Raw genomic sequence first — 15,157 nt, forward strand, 5'->3', positions numbered from 1 at the left:
TGCTTGAGTTCCCATATGCAGCGTGGCTGAAGATGCTACAGAATATAGAATATATAAGGGCAGCCACATTCTGGCAGCAGGCAGAGAAGTGCTGTGGATGGGGGGAGAACAGCTTGCCTGTTCAAGCATGGAGGGCAGAAACACACACATATGATGAGTATACACACCAAAACACACAGCTTATCAGAAAAAGCAAAGAGCAATATACTAAGTATGTGTTACATTTTGTTGTGAAGTATAAATATCGTATTAGGACTTCTGCACAATGGACTTGATTATCTGAAGGGCTTAGAGTACATGTGCTACAGGTATAATTTAATTTTCTACTAACAAAATAAGGAACATTCGGAGATCTTATTTTTAACTCATTCATCTAAACCACATATAGACTTCCCGCTAACCCTGTGGTAGAACTAATAACTACAAAATCACAGAATCACAGACAAACTGAGGTAAGAAGGGACCTCTGGAGGTCATCAGGTTCAACCCCTGCTTGGAGCAGAAGCTGGCAATCATTTCAATCATTTCAGAGGCTTGCCATATAAAAATTAAGAGCGATGTTGTAGAACAGTGCACCCATAGTATGGTTTACTCTGCATAGTTTCCAGTGGTCAGACGGCAAGCCTTAGCAGTGGGAATTCTTGCTTTATGACAGCATCAATCTCCATGTTACAGTTTTCTTCAGTTGCCAGTTGGACAACAGACCTTTTCATTATCTTGTTCTTTAGGGGCAGGATTATTTGCACTTTCTGGTACTGAATGGGATCGAGACATCAGAGTTTCCACTAAGTTTGCGGAAGAGTAGCATGGCAAAGCTGAGAAATTTCACTTTTACAACTCAGAGAAGGAAATTATAGGCAAGCATATATTATATGACATATAATACGTATGCGGGCTGCTTAGTTTTGCCTCCGTGAAGTACAGTCACAAACCATAATGGACTGCTCCTAATTGCAAACAGAAAGTTTTTCTTTACAAAAAATATCCAGTAGCTCTAAAACATACTCGCAAACCCACACTGACCCCAGTACCAGCAGCAATGCAAAACAATAATTTGGGGATATAAAACCCCTTACTCATAAAGAAAGCACAACCCCACAATGAGTACACTGTATTAAGAGAGCTTGTTAATGATGTGCGGATCATAATTAAATAGCAGTGGTTAGCGCTTTACCTTCCCATGGAGATAGTTTATAAGTCATGGGAGAGCATTTAGAGCTGATTAGCCTTTCCCTAGTTTGCACAGACTGACTGAAGCATCTTTACAATTACAGCTGGGTCCCAGCTCAAAAGCACTAGAGTGTGTCTGTGTGCGGGGTTTGTTTGTGAGAAATCCCAGAGAAGTCAATGGAAAGACTCACGTAACCTATGTGAATATCATCTGCAGGATTTAGGATCTTAGCCACGTGTGATTTTAAGTGCTGTGTTTCCTAAAGATGTAAAATAAATCAACTTTAATTTGATGGATATTCCTATAATGATATTGGTATATAGTACATGAGAAAAAGCTGAGAAAGCTGGTGCTTAAGGCTGATATAAGAATAGCATACCATTCACACATTATTTTGTATCAAAAGTTTCAGGATTTTGTGAAAAAGACAAACGTGTAGTTTATTAAGCTCTTGATGGGACTCGGTATGTTAATTCCTTCCGAAGTCACCAGCTTCCTGACAGCAGCACAGCTATAACACCTAAAGCAGCATGCCCCCTTTTCGGATCTCACTCAGGGTCACTGAATGATGGCCCAGAAAGCAGCCCCAGGCACTTAGGAAGCCTTAGATTAACCAGGGGGTTGCAATCTTCCTTCTGAGCCAACTCCACCCCGCTGCTGAGCGTAATGGCACGGGTCGGTCAACCCCTGCAAGTACTGCGCTCGGAAGCAGGACTGGGTGGTCATTAGGGGTGCCCCAGCGATTTTTTATAGGATTAGGAGCACCACCTAGGCCGGGTTCCCGGAGCAGGCACACGACCCTCAGCACGCTGCCCCTCGCCCCTTCCCCACCCCGGAGGCCGAGCCCCGTCCTGGGGGAAGCCGGGGGGGCACCTGCGAGATCTCTCCTTCATCAGCCCTTCCAGGTAAAGCGCCCCCAATTCCTCACCGAGCTTAAAACCGGGCGAATCCCCCCGGCGGGACCCCGCTGCCCGCTCCCTCCCCAGCCGGGACCCCTCTCCTCGCCCTCCCTCTGCCCACCCCGGGGGTCCCGGCCCCTCCGCCCTTACCTGGGGGGCTGCCGGGGCCGCTCCTCGGGGCGGCTGCGAGCAGGGCAGCGCCTCCTCCTCCTCCTCGCCACGGCCCCGGGCAGCCCCGAGCGGTGTCCGGCGGAGGGGTGGCCCCTCGGGAGGAACCAGGCTCGCTGCCCGACCCGCCCCGGCCGCCTTTTCTCCGGGAGGCAGCCGCGGGGGGCCGGGGAGCCGCTGTCCTCAGCCTGCACCCGAAGGGACGCGGTCCTCACAGCAGCCGGGACCCGCTCCTCGCCGCCCGTCCCCTCACGGACACGGGCTGCCGGCCCCTCTCCCTCCCTCCGTCCCTCCCCACCGGTTGAAATCTCAGCCCCGAGCCCCCCCTGCACCTCGTCCCCGTCCCCCTCCCTCCGTCCTCCTCCTCTCTCAGACCTGTCCCTGCCCCGTCCCGGGGGCTCTCCCCGCAGCAAGGGGGACGCGAAGCCGGCGGCAGAGGAGAGCCGGGGCCGTGCTCCTTTCCAGGGACGCCTACCGAGGGAAAAGCTGGGGAATGGAAATCCCATTCCCCGCACGGAGGGCCTCCGGGGCCAAGGCAAACAGTCCCTGGTGAATCATGCCGTGTCTCCACCGCGAGCTGGTGGCAGCCCCGTCGGGGGAAAGGCTGCGGGAGGTGGTGGGGTAATGGGGTCGGGAACAGGGAACGGGCATTGCCTAGCTGTTCCTGCAGCTGCACGGTCAGGAGTCCAGGTGGAAACAGCAAAGCATGGGTTTTACATCAACACAGCTTTATTATGCGTGAAGAACAAAAAAATCCAGCTTTGTTCCAAAGCAACTGTTACTTCTTCTTTTTTTTTTTATTTTTTTTTTTCAGGTTAACAGACAAGCGAAAACAGCGAAAGCAAGCACAACAAAGATGAACCGGGTTCGCTGCTTCCAACAAGATGCTCTGAAACCTCTCAGCCCTGCAAATCCACGTTACAAGAATGCACGCTGCGTGGGGCGCCAGGCAGGTCAAAGAGAGACGGGTTGTACCTCCCAGTGCTGCTCAGGAGGTGAACAAACTTTGGAAATCAGCTGGGCTAATTTTGGTGAGTTTGGCAAGGCACAATAATTGCATACGAAATCTAATCCCCGAAAAGGGAGGTGTAAATGATGAGCATATCTCAAACCGAGAGGAGCCAGATTCACCCCATCTTTCCTGCTGAGCACTGCCTCCTGAATCTTTCCTGTAGCTAGAAGAAAGGCAAAAGCAAAAATAAAAAGACAGCTAAACTAACAGTCCTGTGGATAGACATTACAACAAACTCAGCGAAGCCAGGTGCAGAACAGTTTGCATGTTCTGTTTCATCCTTTGTAATGCAGCATAGGAAGAAGCCCCAGCCAGAGTGCCAATTAATGCTCTGTAGGCTCAAAATACACAATCTGTATCCCAAAGATTTTATTGTGCTGTGGCTTGATTTACCAGGTTGCCAGAGAAAGACACGAAGCAGGAGAGCAAGAGTCGTGATGAGAAGATGACTTGAGCATGCAGAGGCTCAGCTTGGCAGCTTCAGCTCCAATTTGCACAGAAGAAATCCCAGCACTAGCTATTTGCAGACGCTGTGCAGCCTGCTGCTCTTGGCAGATTGAACACACACAAGGTATCACCGCTGGAGAAGATGGGCAGGGGTATGAAAGCAGTGAGTCTGCATGCTTAGGCATCGATTTGTTCTGTAAGAGAGAGCTTAGAAGACAGGGAGACCTTTGCTGGAAAGGCAGCTTGATGAATGAGCCTGGCATGGGGCAGTTACGTGGCCTCTGTTGGGGTTGTGCAGGTCACACCTTCCACCACGTGTGTAGTCAGGCTCATGGCGTATGCCAGAGACTTCTTGCATCTCCCTATCCCAGTTCCTCAAACAGCTCTTGTGTTTTATGTCTGTGTTTTGAGGGCTGACACTCCAAAATATCCCACTCCCAGAATCAGAGACTTTTGCAACCCTTATTTTTCTCTCTGCCATGAGCAAGAATGTCTCCATGGTCCCTGCTCCATATAAAAAGGCATTTTATTCTCTAGATTTTCATTTGACTTTGTTGATCAACTATTTCATTTATTTAATAAGGTATCCAAAATTCTCTGTATTTCCACATTGCAGATTCTCTCTGTCTCTTCACTACTTGTCTTTTCTTGAGCTACTGCCCTCCACTCCCACTTGTGTTACTTCTTTTTCTGGGAGAGACATTGCTCAGTCTGTCAACTTTTTGGAAGATAGGCAGAGCAAAGCTGGCAGGTACAATGTTAGAAAAACCTGGAAAAAAAGCTCTTATTAAGTTATGCTTTGATCTGCAGCAATTATTAAGCTGCTTGAAGATTGCCAATGAGATATTAGAGGGTTTCTAAGTCTCCTCTTCCCTTTCCTGGCTTCTCTCAGTATCTGTAAGGATAGTTCTCAGTCTGGAAGAAACTCCCAGTGATGTAGTCTGCTTTCTAGTTATCACATGCCATGACATAATGTAAATCATTCCAGAAAGTAAGTTCCATCTTAGAAGCGGATGAATAGGGAATTATTAAAAACAGTAGGGAACTAGTTTTGTGCCGGCTGTTACAGGACTCTTCCAGACCTTCCTCTTTCTGATAGTTGGACACTTTCAATGGATGTCTAGCCTAAAAGTACTCACGACCATTTAATACTTATTTTCCAGTACCAATGTTGTCTTTCATCCTGAACAGCTCTTTTTTCTTCTCCAAGGCTTTCCTAGCTAGCTTATGTAGTGACAGCAATCATTTTCTCTCTCAGCCTTTCTCCTTGTCTCACTAACCAAGCAAGATTTCACTGTGCATGTGCTGAGCTGGTTCCTGTGAATGCGTGTGACAGAACTGAACACGATACACCACGTGAACTCTCACCACAACACTTCTATTTACTGGAAGTACTTTGCCTGATGTGGTCTAGGATTTCATTATCATTTTAATTGGCTGCATTACCACTGCTGGCAGACGGTCATCCTTGTATCCTTAAAATATGCAGCTGCACCTGTTTTCCAATGGATGAATCCTAGCTAATATATGATCTTTCATTTTATACCATGGCATTTCATCTCTCTATTAGTTCTTTCTTTCTTTCTTAAGATCATTCAGTCCTTTCCAAATGAGATCCTCCTTTTCCATTCCATTTGCAAGGTCTATTGACTCTCTCATGTTTTATTAGAAAACTTCCACTTTTGACTGCCAATTTCACAAGTGAAAAAGTTGAATGTTAACACGATTTTTAAACTGATCTTTTAGATATCACTAATAACTCTTCTTTACCTTCCCCCTCTGAACACTCTTGCATCCCATTTTCCTATTGTCATTAGCTAGGTCCACACTTAGCTCACAGTCCTCCTCCTAGCTCCTATTTAAACTAGTAATTTCCCCTGTGGGAATGCTTTTCTGAACTGCAGACAGATTAGGTCTACTAGGTTTCCTTTGCCAAAAAAAAAAAAAAAAAAAGCAGGTTAGATGAGCGCAGCCTAATGTTGAGAAACCAGTCTTGCATTTATCACTAGCCCATGTTTTGCAACATTTTTAATTAATCATTGCTTATTTATTTATTTATTTATTTATTTATGTTGTCCTCTAAGATCTTTAGTACTACTTGGGTCAGAATAAAAGCTAAGATTGCATTTGTTGAAATTAAGTGCATCCTAGGTAAGGATTGCTTTTCCTTGGGCACCATTCCTGACTCTTTAGGATTGTTAAGAAAATTTGGTATGAAAACTGTAGCATTATTTGGATGGAGATGGTCTGCTCCCTTTGACGTGAACATGTTTTAGAGTTCATGTCTCCTTTGCTGCCATTCCTGCTTATTATCCTGCTGTTGGCTATGTTGGCTATAATATAATATTTATAAACAGCAAAGTTTTTAGCAAGATATCTAGTTCTCAAATAACTAGATAACGGTTTTGATACTTTCTATCACAAACAAGAAAATATTTAGACCTTGGTAAAAAAGGTTGAAATAAATACATTAAAATGGTTGTCAGTGCAAAAAAAAAAAAAAAGTCTATGGCTTTTGTCAGCAGAGGAACTCAGTGGTTTATTTATTGACACGCAAGGTCCAAAATGCTCATAAGTGAGCTAATAAAGCTGTTGTGCTACTGAGTATCCGTATTAATCTGTAGTGAAATCAAAGCAGATTTTTTAAGTCACTTCAAAAGTTTATTCCTGACAGTTCTGTGATTGGAAATGTTGTAATGTATACATACGAGTAGCTAACAGGGTTTATAAGCCATGCTGCACTGCAATTAATCAAGAACAGTTCACAATGCATATGCAAACTGAAGTCCATCAATGGAAGCACCAGGCTTAATTATATAATTAGAAGAGATGCTCTTTCCTGGGACCAGTGCTCACTGAAATTAAGTGGTTTGCACTGATTCCTGAAATGCTGGCTCTGCTGGTAATTAGTATCTTAAAAAACATGCAACTTAAGGTTGTGTTAGTTACAATGGGATTTTCAAATTTCTACAACAGCTCAAAAGTAAAACTGTATTCATCCTTTCCCTTCTCTACTACTTCTCCTAAATAAAGACAAGGCAGGTTTGGGTTTTGTTTTGTTTTGTGGGTTTTTTTTAGGCTTACATGGCTTTTAAAATTATAACCTCTGTCATGTAGAGCAGGTACATTAGCCAGTAGTTGTCAAAATAAAAGACAAGGATATAGGGTTCAAGGCTATATTTAATCTGTTATCTTGAAGGTGTAGTTAAATAACATGCTAAATTTCATCATTCAAAAAAAAAAATCATTTTGCTATGGTGTGTACTTAACTTCTTTGCTGTTTTGAGCATCTGGTGGGTTTTTTTGAGCATCCACAGGTAGCTTTCTCCTTGATGCTTGTGTGATTCTTATTTGTACATTATGTAGTCTCTAAAAAGAAAGGATGAAAGATGTTTTTTGAAAATCCATACTGTTTCCTTACGTGGGTCCTTTCCATTCAGCTGATGCTTCCCATAATTCCAGGAATGTGCTGCTGGTTAACAACAAATTCAGTACAGATTCAAACACAGATGCATTGACAAAATGTTCATTTCACACTTTTGGTCAAAAAGACTCATCTGAGAGTTAGCAATGGGTCAGTGATGCATGGTTCTGTTCTATCAACTTCATTTTATATATATTTAAAACCAGGGAGAGTGACATGGATCAACGTGTGTGAAGGAGTATGAATTTGTAGAGAACATGAATTTACTTCTCTCCCACACTTCTGTGTTTACTTTGCTGTGTTTTAGGTCCAGATGCTTGAGGATTAGGATCTTGTCTGGCTCTGTACGTAGTTCTAAGAATCATTTCATATTCTTAAGTCATCTGAGAAAGGCAAGTAACCCACTGGCCAGACGTTATACACTTTGGTTTTTCTTTCCTATCTCTCCCCACCATAGCAGTCTGAAGCTTTTGTCTTTCTAGGTGCCACAGATGGCAAATGCAAGCAACTGAAGTCTCCTGCAGTGGCTCAGAGGACTGGGCAAAAGGCAAAAGTTTTGTTTCTTGAAGCTCAGATATCGTAGTCACCAAAGTTTTTCCTACTGAAATTCTCCTGGAAAATCCATTTGTTTCCCTCAAATGTTATGGAAGAAAGTGAGAGCTCTTGCAGCTGGCACTTGAAAAGCAAATATTTGTCATATGTAGGCTAAGTCCTTTCCTCATTATCCTCAGGAAAATTGTATTCAACTGCAGAAAGTGCTCACCTACTTTAACTGGCTGAAACATTGCCCCAGGACTGCCACTCTGCCAACTATATTCACACATTTTACTTTTGCTGTAACTTTCAACATGTGCACAGCCATTAAATTCACAGCCCCAAATTCAGCCATTAAAAAAAAAAAAGTCTTCTTCAGAGACAAATTGAGTATTTGCTTACTCAGCTCTTAGACAAAATTGAGATCACCATACACAAGAAGCCAAACTTGGGCTACAACATGATCCAGAAAACATGCAAGTTGCTACCTCTAAGTTGCTCCCTGCACAATGAAAAAAATCCAACTTTTTTTTTTTTTTTTTTTTTTTTTCACCTGTTTACAGCAGTTTCTGGACCGTAAGCAAAATAATAAGGTTCTTTGGGAATATTAGGTAATATTTGTGTTATGCTCAAAACAGGCACCTGAGTTTCATCCAAACTACAACCTTGGCAGAATTGAAGCCATCTGGCTCTTAGCAGTGTTTGTATAGATCTTTGTAGTTCCACGATGAGAAAAAGAAAATGTCAACAACATTTAAATTGTGATGATTTAGGTGCCAAGCAAATAAAGAGTTGCCAATCCAGCCTTACCCCTGGGTGCTTTTGTAGCATCATTTGCAGAAGAAATACCAGCCTGGCTGACCTGTTATTGCCATTGTCATTGAGATTTGCCCTGATTTCATCTTTAATAAAATTAATTGACAATATTAAACCATATAATATTCTGTTATCATAGAATATAAAAATGAAGCAGACTGTCTTGTAATTAATTGATACAGAGAACTATGGCTATTATCAATCACTCTGGTGTCAATTAAACATTGCAGACTGAAAACATCTTGCAGCTGTGGTACTGCTATGACGCTGATCCCCAGTTAAGTGTGATTTGTCAACCATCTTGAGAAGATGAAGGTATGTCCACAGGGCCTCATTCAGGAGGTATCAAAGCTTGTGCTGAACTTAGATTCAAAAGAGATTGCTCAGTCTTCAAGACAAATGTGTTCAGATGTTTTGGTGGTTTCTTAAAAACAGTCATCATCTTAAGACAGATTTTAGGCCTGAAACTTTGGCCCTGCAACACATAGTTTTGTGGCAACAGCCACTGGATAACTCGGTGCTTTATAGAGTGCATGAGGAAACATAGGTGCTACCAAACCTGTTCCATGGTAAGAGGAGAGAAGGAAGGTGTCTGCTGTCAGGGCTGGTCCTGTGCTCCTTGCCAGAAGAGGACCAGAGGTCTACCCTGCTCTCTGAAAGTCCTTGCACTTGTCACCCTTTGCTCACTTTCCAGATGTGTTTCCAGGGCAGAAGATCCAAGCCTCCATGTAAACAGCAGTTTTTAGCAATAGCCAAGTTCCACCTGTACCTTGGGCTAATGAACTAGAAGCCACTTTTGCATTTTGCATTTTGTGGGGAGCAGATTTCTTTGTGCTGGGTGTGTTGGAAGAGCACACGTGGGACTCAGGTGGCTGAATGGCTTTGGGGAGCTTATACAGGAGCTTGTACACTCGTCCCTGTCCAAACCAGTGGTGAGTTAAACACAATTATCAGTCCTTTTTCCTTATCTGGATCCCCTTGAGGCTTAGGCAGGAGGTGAATGCTGGCTCCACAGCCTGCAGAAAACCCAGCGCACCATGCAGCACTGCAGACAGCAAGGGAACAGCAAAACATCCAGCAAATTTAAATATTTGTAAGGGTACGCAGCCACTGAACACGTCTAGACATCAGTTTTGGAATAAAACATCCAAGTTCTTGCTTAAACCTCCTACACACCAAAAGAGACCAAATTTCTCTGCATTAGTTCATTCCTGAATTAATTTATGAATTGCCTTGCGAGAACATTCCTTTATTACTCAAAAAAAAAAAAAAAATTTGCTAACAAGTAAAAAAAGTCCTTACAAAACATTATCAAATATGAAGGATAAGGTGTAGGATAGCAGAAAGCCAGCTTGTTTCTAGTCTGATTTTTCTATCTGCAGGTTTCTGCCATTGGGTTCTGTTACACTTTTGTTGGTTACATTTAAGACTCTCTTATTAAAGTTTTGTCCCCTATGCACTTACTTATATGGTGTCCTTAAGTCACCTCTTAAATCTGAGTTATTAAAGACATTGCATTTCCTGAGTTTTTCGCTTGATGGCATATTTTCTAGTGGCTCCTTCAGCTCTTTGCTAACCCATTCTATTATTATTTTTTTAAACATTCTGCTTCAATTACTTACAGGCTTAAGATATAGGCAAAATATAATCTGGTCTTTTTATTGATGATGTATGCTCTTTAAAGTCACAGATTAAGAATTTTAAACACGGTGGAGTCAAAAACTGATCCCTGCAGAATTTCTCTTGAAACACTCACTCGCTGAGAATTCTTTGCTTACTTACAGCTGAGATTTATCAGCTGTTTTGCAATCTATTGCATATGTGCAATGCTGTTGCTATATCATTCTAGTTCCCTGGTCAAAATATTATATTGTGTCAAGTAAAGTGTCTAAGAAATGCCCAAGTGTGTAATGTTTGCCCTCAAACCCATATTGATCCATTTCATAACCCATTAAAAAAAAAAGGGGGGGGGGGAAAGAAAAACAAAAAAAAAAAAGGAAAAAAATAGTGTGGGTAGTTTGACAATGTCTGTTTCCACAAGCAGTTCTGTGTTCAAGTTTTTTTATTTTATTTTATTTTTATTTATTTATTATTTTTTTGTGCACTAGATCACAAAATTATAGACAAATTTAGGTAGGAGATGACCTGAAAAAATCCCCAAGGACTGTATTCAGCCCTCTAGGTTATAGTTATGTATGATGAATCTCCCATTGTACCTGAAGACTAAAAATTCCAATTCAGGAACTCTCCAAAACATACTTTTTGAGTACCACCACTGGCAATGGTGGCATTTGCCAATATTTTGGCTATGCACAGGACCACTGTGCTTTTAAAGACTGAAGAGAAAGAAAACTTTGTTGTGGTGAAAGCACAGAAGATGAAAGTTTTCTTGGAAATACTACTATACAGTTGTAGCTATAGCATATCTTAAATAATGTTATGTTTTCTAAGTGATGTAAAAAAAAGTCCTCAACCTCCCTACCCCCAAATACCTGGAAAATCTATCCAAATGTAGGATGGAATTTCACAGAAAAAGGCAGCAGAGCAAAATTACAGTGAAATAAAAGCTATGAGAAGATCTGTAGTAACCTCTTAGTATAGCTTGTAGTTGTAGTACACCTTGTTGGGTAGTAAACAGAATCCAACCCAAATCCAATCCAACCCAAAGAGAAAAGTCACAGACTCACAATAAAATTAATAAACTCATTCTGCTTCAAAAGCAAAGTAGAATTAATTACAGACTTTGTTATCTGTGTCAAGCATAATGTAGAAATGCTAGCTATGAACTAAAAATGTACTGAAAAGACATCGTGTGTAGGATGTACACGTGCATCACAAACACATGATCAAGGATCGTATCTCAAAACTCTCCCAGCTTGAGATTCCACCTGGTGAAGGTGAAGCTGTACTTCCTCAGACACATTCACCTCCCTGCTTTTCTCAGACACCAGCATTTGTATGCCATCCTCAGGGTACTTGTGCAAGATAAACTGGTCCCAGCTCAACACCTGTGGGCTCTGCTGCCCCAGTAACCTCTCACAAGTGGCCACAGACAAGGTGGCTCTACGGACTAGATATAGCACTTACCTAAATGTGGCTGCCCAGCGGTAACAGTCACGTTTTTCTTTTTCTGAGCTCCATGTTTCTCTGGGTCTACTTTTCTAGATCCCTGGGGTACTCATAGTGTCTGTTCAGCATAATGATGCATCAATTTTATTGTACTTTATTTTTGCAAAATGCTGGATCAGAGCTTTATATCCAGGTTGAAAAATGGAATTGTAAAGAGAGGAAAAAGCAACCAGAAGATAACCATCTATTATGTATTGTGCTGTGCTATGGGCTTATTTTGTTTGTTGTTGTTGGTAATTCACAAGGTAAAACACAACAAAGCAAACCAAAATAAAATGGGAAAACAAACAAACAAACAAACAAACAAAAAACAACACATAGAAGATATACTTTTAAAGTGCAAACCAACCAGCTTTCATAAGATGAAATTTTGGCCACAGATACTTTCTCTCTAGTTAAAAGGAAAACATTTCCTTTTCCCCTTTATTTGGGGGGAAAAAGAACAACAAACTGCTGTATCAACTAGTTTGCTTCATTAAAAGCATTTTGAGCTGCTTTAGTTGCTTTTTCTTTATGAAAAGCAAAGAAGCAGGATCACACAATAGCAGGAAATTTAAGCTGGCCTGTGCAACTGATAAAGTTAATTTCATCTTTGGCTCCAGTACAATGAAGGAAATGAAACCAATTCCAATTTTCTAATGATTTGGTGAGGAGAAGAATTCAGGAACGCGCAAATGATAAATATGGGCAACTAATTGCCAGCTCTCACCTTTGTTCCAGTACTTCTATTGCCCTTCTTGTCCTCAGGTGGGTGCACCTGTTACTGCTGAGAATAACCCCATTAACACAAATAGCATCAATTTCCCAGTGTCCCACCTGTCTTAGACTGGTGTATGGGTGATATGCAAAATGTAAAAGTAGTTGTCTGGCCAGTCACCTTTTCTCCATAAGAGATGAGGCATCTGTTTGTGCTTGCCCCTGGCTCAGGGAGGAGCCCAAAAGATCTGCTATCCATAAAGTAGAACACAGCTGTCTTATTAGGACGGTGTCGGTATTTGAGAGCTCATCCTGACACTGAATGTGCTAAGAGGATTTGATGCTAAGAGTCTACCAGTTTTGGACCTCTGGCTCCAATCACCTCCTCTCCCCTGCTGTCGCTAATGGACTTGAAATGGGGCACTTCGGAGGGGGAACCAATTTCAAAATTGCAGGCAATCAACTCCCCAGAGTTCCTGATGATGAAGTAAAAGAAAGCTCCAAAAAATCTCTCACCTCTGCCCCACCCCCCCACCCCCCCCAAAAAAAAAGTATTTGTATACTCAGAAATAGTCTACATGAAAGCAGAATTGTGTTAAGAGTTATTAGCAGGATGCACTTAACTACTGGAATGGTGCCCAAATTCGGGGCTAAAAAGCTGCACATTGCTCGTCCCTGATATTCCTGGTCACGCTGACCTGGAAGAGCAAGCAGAAGACCTGGAATGGCTGCAAAGCCTCTACTATGCTGCAGCTCCCTCTCTTAGAGTAGCTTCACAGCTCCTCTCCCTGCTGGCCAGCAAGCTTCTCCATGAAGCCAAGTAGCCAGCCCTGCTACATGCCTGATTCATCTCCTTGCTGTTTATTCTGCCTTCCAATTGACCCGGTGTCCCCAGCTCAGGCCAATTGCTTAAGTCCAGCTTTGGCTACAGAGGACAAAGATGTTTCATGACTGTCTGAAAGCCCTTCTATCAGCAAGGTTTGAATAAACTGAAAGAAAACAAAATGATTTACTGTATTGAATTTCACATAAACTCTTCATTTAAAATAAGCTACCACAGTAGATCATTGTCTAGGGTATATTTGAAGGACTGCCTTTTTGCTTTGAAATGACTTGATATCTGCTGGCGGAGTGACAAGGGGGTTTTCACTCCTGTTGCTTCGTATCCTGCTGGAGGTAGACGGAGGATGCAGGCAGAAGGTCACAGATCTGGCTTCCACACCCTGCTGAGCTATTCAGCTGAAAAACTGGCCACGTTGCAGAACCATTTTGGGTCAAATCCATGGGTGTGGAGCCATCATTTACAAATACCAGAGTCCTTCCCTGAAAGAACTCTAATCCCGATTTATCAGAGCCAAGCCTCCCTTTAGATAGCTATGGCTGCTGTTTGGGGTTTCTCAGAGCTGGGAACTGAGAGTGTGCTGGAACATCTCCATAGCCACAGGCACCAAAATTTTTCATGAAATACCTTTTTGTGGTACCTGATAGCAAATTCTGCACCTAGTATACCCAGTATAGACATATAAATGGCAAGGATATGAGTTAGCTCTGGAAAAAGCAGCCACTATATGCTCAGAGTCCTGTCAAACCAGACAGTTTGGTAGGAATCAAGGCATCATCCACTCCAGTGATGAAAATCTGAATCACACCTGGCATTACAGATAATGTAACAGGTTACAGGAGCAATATTTCCTCCTGACCATAACATGGGAGAAAGAGAGCACATAAACCAACCAGTTTTTTAGTGGTGAACCTCTCAACGCAATGACACCTGTCTCTCTGTGTTGCTTAAAGGACGTACATTATTTTTCCCTCTGTTTCCTTGCCAAGCTTTTCTTGGCCATGAATTCATCTGATGTGGCCTTTGGTAAAATATCAAGTCTGGGCTGTGTTTAGAGACCAGGGGCTTTCCCAAAGAAATACAGACAGACTAGCAACTAAAATAATAGTTAATAATTGTTTTAGAAAATTTCATGTACTTACAAGTGCCACACTGCTAGCTAGCAAGCTTCTCCTCTAAGCCAAGTAGCCAGCCCTGCTACATGCATAATAGATCTCTTCTTGAATGCCTCTTTACTTTCTGCAGCGTGATGCATGGATGTGTATTTGAGAAAGGGAAGCTACATTGTTCCATCAGGAATAAGAGCATCAGGCACAGATGAGAACAATGGGATTTGTGCTTTAGCGTGTGTTGGCTTGGTGAAGCCTAAAATGCCTTACAACTAATATTAAAATAAACAAACAAACAAACAAACATAAAAAAAAAAAAAGACAACAACAACAACAAAAACACAAAATCTTAGCAAAATATCTACTTACATTTCTTGTACCGTCAAGGTTTAGATTGCTATTTGCTGACCTTGACTCCATATTTATGATGTGCCATATGAACATACCTGAAAATATTTTCTTTCCACTCCTCAAGTTACCAGATATTATTAGTATAAACTGCCATGACAGAATTTAAGATAAGAAAACAGGAGCGAATTTGACTAAGTACACACTCCTAATAGCTAGGAGACATGGAAAACTGCAAGGAATAGTGAAAAAAGCAAGCAGTCCCCAAAGCTCCCAACAACTTAACAAGCCAGGTTTTTAATGGCTTTGTGTGTCACAGATGACTGAGTAATAAAAATGAATTACAGAAAAGCTGTAGTGTGAATTCCCCAGGATTAGACACAGAAATAGAGAATGAATTCAACAACTGAGGACAAAAAAAAAAAAACTTACTCTGGGGTTCTTTCTTTTCATGTGATCCAGAGAATCTGGCCTCCTTGAGAGCAGGGCAACTCGTCTTCCCCCATGGGTCTTCTGGTACATCAGCAGAGCTGAACATAGGTTGCATTATCTGCCCCCTCCAC

General features: G+C 42.1%; 1 protein-coding gene and 1 long non-coding RNA gene across 12 annotated transcripts in view; one reads left to right on the forward strand and one right to left on the reverse strand.

The window, feature by feature from the left end:
- The window catches only part of MATN2 (matrilin 2), a 79,252-nt gene extending 64,095 nt beyond the window's left edge, over positions 1-15,157 (reverse strand). For 3 of the 8 annotated variants that reach the window (XM_038174056.2, XM_038174058.2, XM_072034445.1), the window contains exon 1: positions 15,027-15,157. In XM_038174056.2, coding sequence (XP_038029984.2) covers positions 15,027-15,141 — 115 coding nt within the window. In that variant the 5' untranslated portion in view covers positions 15,142-15,157. Of the gene's footprint in view, positions 1-2,220; positions 2,475-2,613; positions 2,850-15,026 lie in introns of those variants that run through there. The other 5 variants (XM_038174055.2, XM_013106440.5, XM_038174061.2 and 2 more) reach the window with 4 other exon arrangements.
- On the forward strand, positions 1,682-9,996 carry LOC106019364 (uncharacterized). 4 transcript variants are annotated; one of them, XR_011807407.1, is made up of 4 exons: positions 1,682-2,076; positions 3,053-3,269; positions 3,647-7,513; positions 7,604-9,996. It is a non-coding gene; the product is annotated as an uncharacterized lncRNA (long non-coding RNA). The 4 variants fall into 4 exon arrangements; XR_011807408.1 differs by having other exon boundaries at positions 1,684-2,076; positions 3,647-3,821; positions 7,429-9,996; XR_001194120.5 differs by having other exon boundaries at positions 1,684-2,076; positions 3,647-9,996.

Source organism: Anas platyrhynchos, chromosome 2 (genome assembly GCF_047663525.1).
Source record: "Anas platyrhynchos isolate ZD024472 breed Pekin duck chromosome 2, IASCAAS_PekinDuck_T2T, whole genome shotgun sequence".
Lineage (NCBI taxonomy): Eukaryota > Metazoa > Chordata > Aves > Anseriformes > Anatidae > Anas > Anas platyrhynchos.